At 37.0% G+C, this 14487-nt stretch overlaps 1 protein-coding gene across 1 annotated transcript in view; it reads left to right on the top strand.

Moving 5' to 3' along the window:
• col14a1a (collagen, type XIV, alpha 1a) overlaps positions 1 to 14487 on the top strand; it is a 192859-nt gene that overhangs the window by 77110 nt on the left and 101262 nt on the right. The window contains 4 exon segments of the mRNA XM_059340164.1: positions 14 to 136; positions 3860 to 3930; positions 3932 to 4034; positions 11171 to 11287. Coding sequence (XP_059196147.1) covers positions 14 to 136; positions 3860 to 3930; positions 3932 to 4034; positions 11171 to 11287 — 414 coding nt within the window.

Here is a 14487-nt window from a genome sequence, read left to right as displayed (position 1 = left end):
TGTGTTTCTGCAGTGCCCCTGTTGTCTCCTGGAAACCTGCGAGTGTCAGAGGAGTGGTACAACCGTTTCAGGGTCACCTGGGATCCACCTCAGTCTCCTACGATGGGTTACAGGATCGTCTATCAGCCCATCTATGGTACGCACACACTCGCAGTTATAAAATTTTGTTTGTATAATCAAACTATAATCCCAAACTGCAAGCAGTACTGAACGGGCCCTCGCAGTACATGCATGTCGGGGCATGCTGCCGTCGGGGTCTGTGCGTTACAGGGGCCAGTCTATACCACCCCTATGAATGTCATTGCCTTAAGTCTTATGGTCTGGGCACAGTGGCACTTATTAAATTAGACTGCCGCCAGAGCGCCACCTAGGGGCCGATCAATAAAACCTTCAAGGGTTATCCTGAGGAGGGCATTGACAATAAGTATACCAAGTTTGGTGTTAATCCGACCAACCGATGTAGAGATATAAAATACTTCAATTTAAAGAGCGCCACCTAGTGGTCATCGGCCAAAATTTTGCACAGAGCCTCAGGGGCTCATGGGGTAGTAGTAACCTGAGTTTCATGTCATTCAGACACACCAATGTGGAGAAATGCAACACTTTGTGTTTTGTGTTGATAATAGCGCCACCTGCAGGAAGTTGTTATTCAATAACTTGAGTATTCTTTGGGTTATTAAAATTCTTTTAATTACTTTTTGTTATGAGGGTCCATAGATGATGTGTGCAAAATTTGGTGCAAAACAATGAAATTGCCTAAGAGGAGTTCGAAAAAGTAGGTTTACGACATTTCGCGAATTTGCGGGAAAAAAACGGTAGGCAAAAATGGGCGTGGCTTATATCACGAGATTCAGCACAACTCAGTGAACGTGTGGATATAAGGTTTTTGAATGTGCGATGAAGTATGTGGGAGTTATTAGCCAAAACGCACTTTCCTTTATTATAGCGCCACCTAGTGGTGAAAATTCAGGATGACAATAGATTATAAAAATTTTCGCCAGGTGTGACTTATATTTAAAGTTTCATGAGTTTTGGGGTATGTTAAGGCAGCTATTCTCAACCTTGGGGTCCCGACCCCAATTGGGGTCGCGAGATGATTTCTGGGGGTCGCCAAATCATTTTGGAAGTCAGCTCTGTCTCCACTGTGTTAAAGTGTTTTAGTCTTTTTAGTCATTTAATGTCTTTTTTTAGTCATTTTGTGTCTTTATTTGGTCATTTTGTTTCTTTTTTGGGTCATATTGTGTCTTTTTTTGGTCATTTTGTGTCTTTTTGTGGTCATTTTGTTTCTTTTTTGTATGATCTGAACTGTGCGTGTGAGATTCAGTTAGCGGGGGTCGCGGACAACATGCATGTTAAATTGGGGGTCGCGACTCAAAAAGGTTGAGAACTACTGTGTTAAGGCAGTGAAAAATGCGATCATTTGGGTAGAAGAATAATAAATAATCATTCGAAATACAACAGGGACCTCGCAGGTCGTTGCCTGCTCGGGCCCTAATTAGCCCTTAGGGATGACCTGTTGATTGTGTGGACTTTCCTCCAATCTTTCTGTCTTGTGATGGTTTTTGAAAGTTTCTCAAATTCTCTGTTTCCATCTCACACATCTTCATGAATACTATAGCACAACACAAACTTAGACAGCTGTTATTTGTCAAGCACAGGGGCTTTTTTTTTTTAATTTAGTGTGTGCTTTGCCCTGGGACACACACTCATCCAAACATACTAATCTGCTTGTTATGGGAGGACCCAGCAGCAACAAAACCTGCGACAGGCACATAGTAGCTGATAAAAACTGCTCTCAGTGTGTTTTTCTCATACAAACTTCTTAGTTTCTCTTTTTAACAAGACGCCTGAGGCTTCAAGGAAAACGTCAGCGATCCGGAGCTGATATAAAATATTACCCTTCCTTATTTATTTATTGTCTTGAAGCATCATCAAAAGCCCATTTTCACTGATCCGCTGCCTCTCCACTGCTAATTGTTTCATCCTTCCAAGACACGGCAGCGGTCTTTATAGTTTCCATGTCTGTTTTTAGTCATCTAAACACAATTACTGTGTCTTTGAGGATCCAGCTTCAAGCAGACAGGCTGCATTAATCTGATTTTAGGTATGAAGTTTGAAGGGAAATTAATTTCACCAGGCTGCTGTTTTCACTGTGACACCGTGCTGCTACATGGAGGAAAAGTGACTGAGTTTGCAAATGCCTGCACACAGATTTACAGAGATATACAGCTACTTTAAGCTACTTATTGTAGCAGATACATAAAATGCATGTATGCATCCACACACACTGTTTCCTATTAAACAGTGTTCCAGTGGGCCGTGCGTTGTAAAGATAATTGCTGCTCCTTCTTTATTTATCAGTTTTATTCATGTTTCTTCTTGTATTGATTTTGTTTCCCTTTATTATGTGTGTACAGGTTTATTATTTTGTCAAGCACTTAGTTGTTTGGAAAAGCTTCATTAACAAAGTTTGTTATCATTATTTCTTTATTTCATTTCGTGGCTTAGGTGTGTGTGTATGTGTGTGTGTGTGCCATAGTTCAGTAGTTCAGTAAGGCTCTGTATGAGTGTATGAGGGCATGCATATTTGTTCAGGTCTGTGTACCTGCAGGCTATGTGAAGATTGTGAAATCATTTATTTTAATTATTTGTTTATTTGATAGGATCAATGCACAGATTCTTAGCTCAGTTAGCTACAAGCTAATGTTCATCTATAGCCACTGGGCAGGAAACAAAGATGGTTGTAGAAAAATAGGAGAATAAAATATGATTATGAGCAGTAACAGCGATGCAACAGGCATTAGTTTTTATGTATGATGTGTACATGATTGGGTTGTTTTTAACAGGATTTTTTTTTTATCATGGTTTTCTCTTATTTGACTCTGTACTTAGTTCCAAAAAGTTGTAGCTCTGATGGAGAACGCTGATCTGCAAAACTCAGTTACTCTATGCTGTATCACACAATCACTTCTGTGGGAGTTTCTATGTGTTCTTGATTTGAGACAGAGGTAGACAGAAGCAGGTTCTCATTTCCAGCATGGCAACTGTTGATTGTGATTGCCCAAAGACTCTCACCAATGTCTAGATTATCAAAAGCCTGAAAACCTGAAAAGCCAAGAGGAGTTTGCAGACCACTTTTATTACAATATGCTCTGGAAGACTTTGCTGTAAATTTACAGTCAAATTCTAACAGTAACTTGCTGTATTATGATTGTACAGTATATTGCTGTGAAAACAATGCATTGTGGGAGTTATCATGATTGCTCAGGCATTCCAATGATCAAAATTATATATTTTTTTTTCAGGAATTTACTGTTTTCAGCTGAGCATGTCAGGAAAATAAAGTCATTATTTTCGAAAAGAAGACAAGTTTTATTTTATTTCTTTTTTGTCTGGGCTGAAATAATCACAATGTGTTGTTTTTTCCAGCAATCCTAATAATAGAGTTTAAATGGATTAGGTGTAACATAATTTAGAGTTAAACATTTAAATGTCATGCTATTTTTTTTCTGCGTTACGAGACAGTTTGTCAGTAAACGGACCTGTATTTCTATAATACAGTAGAGGTACTGTAAGTTTTACAGTAACTTACTGGCGAAACTGCTGCCAGTAATTTACTGTAATTTTACAGTAAAAAGTTTTACAGTGTATGTGCAGGATCTAACCCAGCAAGTTGACATTTTAGTTTTTTGCAATGTTTCAAAATAAATGTTTTTTTTAATATAATAATGACAGTAAATTGGATTTGGTTTGGAGTGTAATTTCTTCAACACAATAACTCTCCTTGTGTTTCTGTTTTCCTCTGCCTCTCTGTTGACACTTGTGTGTGTGTGTGTGTGTGTGTGTGTGTGTGTCTCAGTTGCAGGACCAGTTCTGGACACCACAGCGAGTGAAGATGTGAACTCCATGATGCTTTTGAATCTCCTCAGTGGGGACAGAGTACAGTGTTGAAGTGACGGCGACTTACCCTGCAGGACAGAGTGAACCACTTCTCGTAAATGCCAAGGACATGTAAGCATCTTTATCATGAACCTGTAGAACCACTCACACTTTGCTGAATGAGCATGTGTTAAATGGTATGATATCTGATTGTGGGATCAAACCGAACCTGGTCTCACAGGAATCCGTGAAATAGCCACGGATTCGCTTAACTCAAAATCCGTGGAATAGCCACGGAATCACTCAAATTTCCGTGAAACTGACACGGATTTCGCTACAATGCAAGTTAATGACAGTCATATCCCGTGGCTATTCCATGGATATATTTTCCTATTGGTTTGTTCCAAGTCACGTGACTTTCAAGGTCCCTGCGGTCAGAACAAAAAAACATGGCGGACAGTTCTCTCATTTTTAGTGAAAAAATCAATATTTTGACTTAGTTTCTGCATAAAAATGGATTTTGATCACATTTCTAGCACGGAATATATATTTTATTTTTCTAAATATTCACTCAGTGAATGTACATAGTCACTTTGTATGTTGGAATAGCCACGGGATATGACTGTCATGAACTTACATTGTAGCGAAATCCGTGTCAGTTTCACGGAAATTTGAGTGATTCCGTGGCTATTCCACAGATTTTGAGTTAAGCAAATCCGTGGCTATTTCACGGATTCCTGTGAGACCATGTTGATCAAACCCTACATTTTTTTTCTTCATGTCTTCACTCTCCTTCTCTCTGATATTTACTACGTAAATAGAAGAAAGGCTTGTCTGAGGTTAATAATAAAAGTGTGGCATTCTAAACGTATTTTCAAATTGAGCTATCACTGACAATAACCTGATTTACTTTTGAAAAGTCCTACCAAATTTCAAAATGAGTCATTCCAAAAACGAACCCTAATGTGGACGTCACCATCACCTTAAGATTTCAGTCTAAATTCATCACAAAGGATAGTGCGATTATTAGAAGCTGCAGGCAGCAGCAGCAGCAGCAGAAAAGCAACCTAGTTTGATGAAAAGTAGGAAAGGTACAACATGCATATTAACTGCCTGCTGATACCATACACTTTAATTTCCATTGAGACTTTAGCAAACAGCAGATAGACAGAAGGATATTAATAATTCCCAGTCAGCCAGTGAGAAAAATCCTTTTTGCATTTAGATTTGGTATCAGTAGGTGCAGTAAGACCTAATGCAGGCTTTAATGTGTCTCACATCCAAAACAAATAGACTGTCAGAGAGGGTGTATGTGTTATGTGTGTACATGCTCTCTGAAAAGTGCTGTGTCACTATCGAGGTCCAAACATTTATGTTGTCTTTTCGGCTTATGGTGTGTGTATGTGTATGTGTCAATCTCTGTGTGTCAGTCTGTGTGTGTGTGTGTGTGTGTGTGTGTGTGTGTGTGGTCTTCAGAAAACTGCTGTCTCATTCCTTACTTAAAAATCTACTGTTGTCTTTTGGGCTTACTGTCTGATTGGCCAGAAGAGACTCGCCAAATGGCAGAGCATCAAATGGGATGAAAACAAACACACTCTAATTTTAATAGCTTATGAATTTCTCATGCACACAGCAAAAAGAGATTTTCCTTCTTTTCTAACTTTATTGATGAATGCAAAATAAAATGGGAAATTTTAGGGGCAGTCATAACTTTAAACATTGTCAGCAATTTAAAGGGGATTTCTCTTAAAACTCAGGGTAACACTTTCTATGAAGACTACATCTATAGTGCATTATGAGCGCATTCATAGTGAATTATAATGCTCATTATAATCAATCATAATGCATTATGGCTGCATTCATAAACACATATAAAGCTTCATGATGCACTATATACAGTTATAAATATAGCTTATAATGACTTATAAATCCAAGTGTCTTATGAGTGCTCTTGACTGGTTATAAACTACAGGCTGACTGATGAGGCTATATAGACGCATCTATAATGCAGTATAGCTAATCATGATGAATCATGAAACATCATGATTAGCTATACTGCATTATAGATGCGTCTATATGAACCTCACTTTACTTAAAGCATACATTGATCATTTATTTATACTTATGGCATCCTATGAGTCCTTATAACAATTGATTGTTGAGGTGTGTGTATAGAGGGGTATGAGTAGTTGTAATGTATTATAAGCCTCATCAGTCAGCCTGTAGTTTATAACCAGTCAAGAGCACTCATAAGACACTTGGATTTATAAGTCATTATAAGCTATATTTATAACTGTTGATATAGTGCATCATGAAGCTTTATATGTGTTTATGAGTGCAGTCATAATGCATTATGATTGATTATAATGAGCATTATAATTCACTATGAATGCGCTCATAATGCACTATAGATGTAGTCTTCATAGAAAGTGTTACCAAACTCAAATTATTAAAAAAAAAAAAAAAAGAAGTAATTTTAACTGAAGTGATGTGCCGTCCTTACTCTGTTCTTTAATCACCCGACTGTAGGATGAGTGACAAGTCCCTCACACCTTCTTGTCTCTATACTGTTCCCATAATGAAAGATGCTTTCATAAGAAGATGAAGATGAAATATGAGGCATTGACATGTAAATTTATCTGCCTCCCACGTTTAAACTTTACACTCTGTCCCTGCGGCGCCACTGCTTCTATGTCCCTCTTTCTGTATTGTATAAGACTTTATTGGCCCAATTTATATACATACACTGTAAAAAATGTCTGTAGATTTTATGGTGAAAAACTGCTAAACCATGACAGTAAAAGACCGTAAAATGATAAATGGGTTCATTCAGTTTCAGTAACAATGAAACACCATAAATGTATGTATAAGCCAAAACAGTATTTTTTACATTATTTTTTTTTTTAAATACATTACTCCACTGTAAAAAAACACTGGCAACGTGTTTGTATCAAAAAAATATACTGTAATATATATACAATCCATCAATTTAGGATTTATTTTTTGTAAAAATACTTTTTCTCATTATTAAATGTTCTAAACACCATATCTCTAACAGAAATATACTGTAATATGTAATGGTAAAATCTTTAATTTATGCACTTAATGCACTTAGTGCAAAGTATTTTCTTGTCAATTATATGGCAGAAGAGTGTTTCTTTTTATTTTTTACGGTAAAATATGGAATAAAATTGCAATGTTAAACAGGAAATCAACAGTGCTAATATATTTTACCGTAATATTAGAAAAAGCTGCGCTGTATTTATTACGGTAAAGTTCTGGCAACCACAGCTGCCGTTTTTTTACCGTAAAAACAACAGGTTTTTTTGCAGTGTGTATAGTACATTTTGTTTGCATTTTCATATATTGTTCCCCTACACTTTTCTAGTCATATGTGTGCATTTTATGATTATACTATATTATAATTATTATAAGCATATTTTCTATCAGACACAAGCAATTCACAGTGCACTGATACATTTCGGCTGTGTCAGATTTTCCCATTTTACACAGGGCGTATTTAAATTCATTGTCCATATTTATACTTTCCACTGGAGGAACTGTGATTTATTAAGGAGGATGCGTTCAGTCATTTGTCATTCTAATAAGGGAGATACAGTAACATATTTCCCTGGGTACAGTGCATTCATTGCAGCCTTCACCATGGGAGCCAGCTGGCATGTTTACGCCAATAAATTACACATACTAGCATGTAGCATAAAAGGGTAATTATTGGTACCTGGAGGGCCGTTGAATGAAATGAAACTGTTTCCCCCAAATGAAGTTTTATGCAGTTTGTATTCAGCTGCACAGTAAAAATTAGTTTTCCTTGGGACCACTGAAGGGTGCTCGGTCAATCTGGTCCCAAGAAACTTTGCAGAATTTGCAACAAAAGAAAAATGGAAATTGGCTGTTTGTTTCACAGAAAGCGAGCGAAGGGTGACTGTGAAAGCATTACACGATGAAAAACCTGCAGAAGTAGAAAGAAGAAATAGTGTGGTGGAAACTAACGGAGGTTGTGGAGTTTGGGAAGGCAGATGGGTGCAGATGTTAGTCTTCAAGTCTGGCAACCTCAGCTCTCTCTCTCTCTCTCACGCACACAGAGGTATTTTCTGACTGATTGCAGTATCTCGGTATATTCTACCATGGTTTATATCCTTGGTAATCATTTTATTTTGACCTTTGGATAATGTAGATGGCCAATACATCCTTAGTTCTTTAAAAAAAATAATCTTTTACACTGCCTTCCTTTTGTTCTTTCTTTGTCTGTTTTTTCTATTTTGAAACAGTTTGACTATTGCTCAGTGGCGGTTCTAGACCAATTTTACTGTGGGGGCCAAGGAGGGGCCAGTGTTTAATCAGAGGGGCACGTTAAAAATCGTCAAAAATTATATTTAAGCATTCAAAACCTTTATTTTAGCTAAAAGTCTCATATTAGGAAGAACTACATTGATTGAAGCAATAAGACTTACCAACATTAACAGTTATTTTTGTACGACAATGACATTTCTCTTTTTTTTTGCACAATCACTTTTTTTATTTTGAAAGTGCAGTACAGTCAGAATGATCTTCATATTTAGCTTTTATTGCACAATTAAACTATTATACAATGTACACATTATGGGTTCCTTTAGTGTACAATGAGATATTGTTTGAACAAAAAATAGGTAAGAATTGTTCCGAATTAATTAGAAGAATTAATTTTATTATTAATTTTACACAGGGGACACAGCAGGGGCCAAGGGCTTCTTCACAGGGGCAGTGGCCCCTGGAGGCCCCTGTGTAGAACTGCCACTGCTATTGCTGCAGACAAGATTGTGGGCAGAAGTGTCTCAGACATCCTTCAAAAGAGGAAATAAATTCAAAGTTAAATACAAAAACAAATAAAACTGTGGAATAAAAGCAAATATGTGGCCTAAAACTAACATTGTTGCAGTCAACAGTGTTGCCAGCCTGAAGCAGTTGTTTATTGTATGTACACACATGATTAAACATGTCTGTACTCATGTGTTGACATGTATGTATTTGCATGCTGGTGTGTATTCTGCATGTAAAAGAGTGAGTTTGTGTCTATCTTTGCATATCATTGAATGAAATGATGGGTTGTCATATGCATTATTCACCAGCATTAAAAACAGGGCACCTGCCATATGGTCCCAGTATAAAATATCCATTTACTCACGCTAGAGCCAAGTTTATTTTATACCATCAGCAAATTCTACTAACAAGGGAGAAAGAACGGGGAGAAGGAGGGGAAAGAGGGGGTGGGGGTGTTGGGGGCTCCTGAGAGGTTTGCCTATGGTACACTGAAATCTCACTACCAAACAAGCTACAGCTATTCAAATAGCTCGTGGTGTTTTGCATTTTGCTGCGTCATGCCTCATTGTTTCTCCACAAGACAGTTAAACACCAAGCCTCACTAATTTTGTGACTTTATGATTTGTTTTCTATGCAGCTGAATGTTGTAACTGGGACTGTCAGTATAGAAACATTTACACCATTTACACTTTAAATGGTACATCAGAGACAAAAAAAACCAGATGTTTAAGAGCCACTTTTCTCTTTGATGAACATCTCTTTTTCACTTTAAAGTTTAAACATTACACATTTTGTGTGAGTTCTACACAACTTTGCACACTGTAGTCAGTCAGTCAAAGTTTTATGGCTTTCGTATGGCCATTTTACCCTGAACAGCCAAACTGACCACATGTCTGTCAAGGACATTAGAAGCACTAATAAAGGGATAGTTCAGATTTTTTGAAGTGGGGTCCTATGAGGTACTTTTCAATAGTCAGTGTATTACCAACAGTAGATGAGGCAGTAATACCAGGACATTAGCTAAGCAATGTACTGCTGTGAATGGGGGCAGCAGCAAAACTATTTTAGCCACCTATTTTAGTTAAGGATAGAAAAAAAAACAGTTTAAGTCTACACTATATTTAGGATATTTAAGCGATTTACGTAACTGTCAGACAGCCCTGTTTAAGTTTATGTGGGGGAAACTAAAGCCATTAACCCTTAATAGGACACTCATTGAAATACTTGCAAATTCCAAATTTCAACCCTAGAGAATATTGGAAGATATTACATACAGCCAGAATGTGTAAAAAACAACAACATACGTACCCGGGGGAGGGGGGTAATATTTTGAGGAAAAAGTTTACGAGATTAAAGTGGCAAATATACGAGAAAAAAATGTGCAGATTCATGAGATTTAAAGTGGTGAATCTGTTAGAAAAAAAATTGTTTTTTTTCGCAATTTTTGTCTCGTAAATCTGCGACTTTTTTCAAAGCCACCAGACTCCATTGACAAAAACAGTTATTTTACCTTCCAGAACACAGCAGTTGCTGTTCTATCGCAGCCTCAATCTTTTGTTTTGTTTGTTTCAATGTGTTTCTTTGCTGAATCCAAACTATTTCTTTAATAAGATGTAAAGTATCTTCAATGAATATAGTTTGTTGCAGACCTACATGATCTGGATGACCAATTGTTAAAGAGATAAGTAGGAAAGAGCAAAGGTTTGTGGTTAGAAAATGTGAAAATGTGCAACACTGTCAGAAACCAGTTTTTAAAAAATACTGTTAAACATCTTGTATAACTTACATTTCTATGTATTCCATGTAAGCTTTTCGAAAAGGGATCATAAACACAACTACACTGCAAAAAAAGAAAAGTTGGGTGAACTCAAAATTTCAAGGCAACAAACTTCGATAAAATTTTAAGTTGGACAATTAAACTAAATATTTTAAGTTTTGTTTTTGAGTTTGCTCAACTGTGAATTTCTCTGGCACGATTGTAACGCCGCTATGAAATGTCAGCTAATGTTGCGACCACAATTTTGAGTTAGCATTGATACGCTAATGGCTACTCTTGTAGCTGAAACAGGCAGCGCTGCTAGCATCCGTTAGTCGCTAGCATCAGTTAGCCGCTAGCTTTCGCTAATGACCGAAATTCACAACAAAGAAATAAGAGTTAGCAGAACTATTGTCTCTTGTTTTGAACCCCAACTTAAAGATATAAGTAACAACAACTCACCAACTTGTTTTTGAGCAGACAACTGGCTTCCTTTGTTGTGCTAACTTACATTATTGCCCTAAATGTCAGTAATTTATATTTCCAAGTTTTACCAAATTAAATCACTGTTTTAGGCCAAAAAATACAAGTTGGCTTTTTTGCAGTGTAACCATTCATCACGTTGACTTTTATTTTCTGCTTCATGTTTTTTATGTGGCTGATAACATTATTGATCTTTCTGTCATTTGTTTTCTACCTGCCTGTCTCTGTCTCCAGTGTTCCTCGGTGTCTCTGGCTTGTCGACCTACCAGGTACGTCACAACAGCATGTGTGTCCAGTGGCAGCCTCTTCTACATGCCACGTTATACAGAGTCTCCATTCAGTCCACACTCAGTGAGTACATTTATTATTGATATGCTGTTATCCATGTGTATGTGTATGTGGGTCAGTCCTCATCTTTGTCCTGATAAGTGGTGAAGGAGTGAGTTCATTCTGTGATTTAGTGCTTTTATTAGTTTTGTGTAAGAATGTGACACCATGGCAGCCAAGCAGTGACTCGATGAACTTATCTGTTCTGAATTCAAGTGCACCATCTTGCTGAAATGTGGTCTGAATGACACCTTTTTAACTGCAGTTTAAAAAAACACACGAAATATCTCCAGACAGGAGTTCAGTTCAGACTGTTTTCGGAAACAAGCGGTAATCCTAGAACACATGTACGCTCACACATCCGCTGTTCTCACCGACATCTCTGTGTGCACCTTCACTCATTTCAGCGTGTGAGGAACAAAGCTGGTGCCAGCTAAGTGACTGGAGCACGATTCAGCCAGTAAATCAGACATTTTACTAGAGTTATGATATTTGGTGAGGTGGCTGGATTGACCTCCAAATTCAGAATATGTTTCCTTATAGATTTACAGTGTTACCTTGTGAAAATGTCTCCTCTGTTTATTATTAACAACACAAAGAAAAGTCAACTCAGGACTGTCGTTGTACACTGCAAAAAAAGAAAAGTTGGGTGAACTCAAAATTTCAAGGCAACAAACTTCGATAAAATTTAAGTTGGACAATTAAACTAAATATTTTAAGTTCTGTTTTTGAGTCTGCTCAACTCTGAATTTCTCTGGCACGATTGTAACGCCGCTACGAAATGTCAGCTAATGTTGTGACCACAATTTTGAGTTAGCATTGATATGCTAATGGCCACTCTTGTAGCTGTAACAAGCAGCGCCGCTAGCATCAGTTAGCCAGTAGCATCAGTTAGCCGGTAGCATCAGTTAGCTGGTAGCATCAGTTAGCCACTAGCATCAGTTATCTGCTCGCATCAGTTAGCCGCTAGCATCAGTTAGCCGCTAGCTTTCGCTAATGCCCGAATTTCACAACAAAGAAAGAGTTATCAGAACTATTGTCCCTTGTTTTGAACCCCAACTTAAAGATATAAGTAACAACAACTCACAAACTTGTTTTTGAGCAGACAACTGGCTTCCTTTGTTGTGCTAACTTACATTATTGCCCTAAATGTCAGTAATTTATATTTCCAAGTTTTACCAAATTAAATCACTGTTTTAGGCCAAAAAATACAAGTTGGCTTTTTTGCAGTGTATGAGTGTGTGTTACATGTGTGTCGGTTGTCTTCACTTTTCGCAGTCATCTGGTTTCCTCTTGATATGAGCCTCAGAGGTAATAAGTGTTATATATTTCTGTCATTTTCACATGGCAGGGGTGTGCCGTACATTGTAAAGCATATTCATAAATCTCTCTGTTTGCAGAAAGGAAGGGAGATATGATATGCACCCGATCGCTCCCCAATAAACGACAGGGGAGGAAACCGCTTTGAGAATAGCTCATGTCATCGCGTCAGAAAGACACAGAGCGTGACCTTTAGAAGCTGTTTAATGCTCAGCTCACTCAGTTAATAAATGGGAAAAAAGGGGAGAGGGAGGAAGAAAAGAAGGAGGGAACAAAGGAAGCAGCTCTGAGTAGAGGAAAGAAAGAAAATTAGTAGAAAATATGAAAAATCTAGAGAAAAAAATCTTTATAAACATTCACTTAAGGGTCTAAAATATAAAAAAACATTAATAAAACCATTGTACAATATGTCCTGTCGACAAGAGGGTATTTGGATCTGGTCCACTAACAGTGAACAATTTCATGTTCAAGTTTTATTATTATTTGTCCACAGAGGGCAGTTGGTTGTGCAGCAGGGCTTCATATGAAATCTATTGAAAAAAACTTGAAAAAATATTAATGCTGTCACTGTTTCAACTTAGAAAAATAGATATTTTTCTGTGTAACTGCCTTCACAATGTCAACTAAAGCAAATATCATGTTGATTCTTTGAGAAAGTTAGGTTTTACTTTTACTTGTGTGCCTGAACCTGTTGACACTCTGCTCTTTCCTTTCATTATTTATCTGTCGGTGAGAAAACCTTTTGTCTATGTTTATTTTTTAAATGTCAGCCTGTGTCAAAAGGTCACATAGAAAGCAGAATCAGATGCCGTGTCATTGGGTACACAAATACCTCAATACAATACAGAATATAAGTCTCCTGCTCTCACTTGATATTAAAAAATGACTCTACTTTCAAAAGTAGTTAACTTTTCAGAGCGGAAGGTTGTTATTTGTCCGGAACAGATCCAGGCCATCTATTTCCCACTGATTTCAGTTTACACTAAGCTAAGTGAATCATCTTCTGGCTCTATAGCTTCTTAGTGCACAGGCATGAGAGTGATATCGATCTTCTTTTCTAACCTTCATTAAAAAAGCAAATAAGCCCATTTCCTAAGATATTAAACTCATCCTTTTAAGTGGTTAGAGTTCTCGCTTGTATAATAGAAGTCCATTTGCACGTTAATAACCTGCAAAAAAGTGAAATAAAAAAACTTTTGCTCAGATCATCAGTTGAGCATTTTGAAAAAGAAAGAGAAAATAATTTAATACATTTATTTTAAATAATGAAAGTGCCTGTTTGGCAAGGCACGGTGTCTCCTGAGAGAAAAGCCAACAGTTAATAAAATGTTTGTTGTTTTTAAATGCATTTTCTCAACATGGTTTCAGTAGAATATGGAAGGTTAGTGTTGATTAAAATAAATGTGAGTTTTGGCTGGTAAATGTAGGGATTAGACCAGGGGTGGGCAATTAATTTTCCCAAGGGGTCACATGACCAATACCACAAAGGTTACAGGGGCCGGACCAAAACTCTGAACTAAGTTCTGCTCAATATTAATTTAATCGCTTTATAAAATACAGTAAATTATCTGGTTTTGAGCTGCTACTGATAATAATAAATGTTATGATGAGACTGTTAATGTGGAGTAAATCAAATATACCATTAAAAAGTAGTAAATACTCCAATCACTATATCACTTTTCCATTTATTTTAAACACACCTGTAAATGACATTTAGCAAGGTTCCTATTGATGTTTTTGTGTTATTTAGCTTGTTTTTCATGTTTGTACATTTTCTAGGTGTTTTACAATGTTGTGATGCTTTTATTTTGAAAAGGTGCTGTCCAGTGTGAAACGGGTGCTTTAATTTTGAAAGGTAGTGACAGGAAATAACAGGTGCAACGGTTAAATGAAAAACGAACGGT

The sequence above is a fragment of the Centropristis striata genome, chromosome 8 (assembly GCF_030273125.1).
Source record: "Centropristis striata isolate RG_2023a ecotype Rhode Island chromosome 8, C.striata_1.0, whole genome shotgun sequence".
NCBI lineage: Eukaryota > Metazoa > Chordata > Actinopteri > Perciformes > Serranidae > Centropristis > Centropristis striata.
Note: the sequence above shows the minus strand (reverse complement) of the source record. Positions and strands in the feature narration are given on the sequence as shown.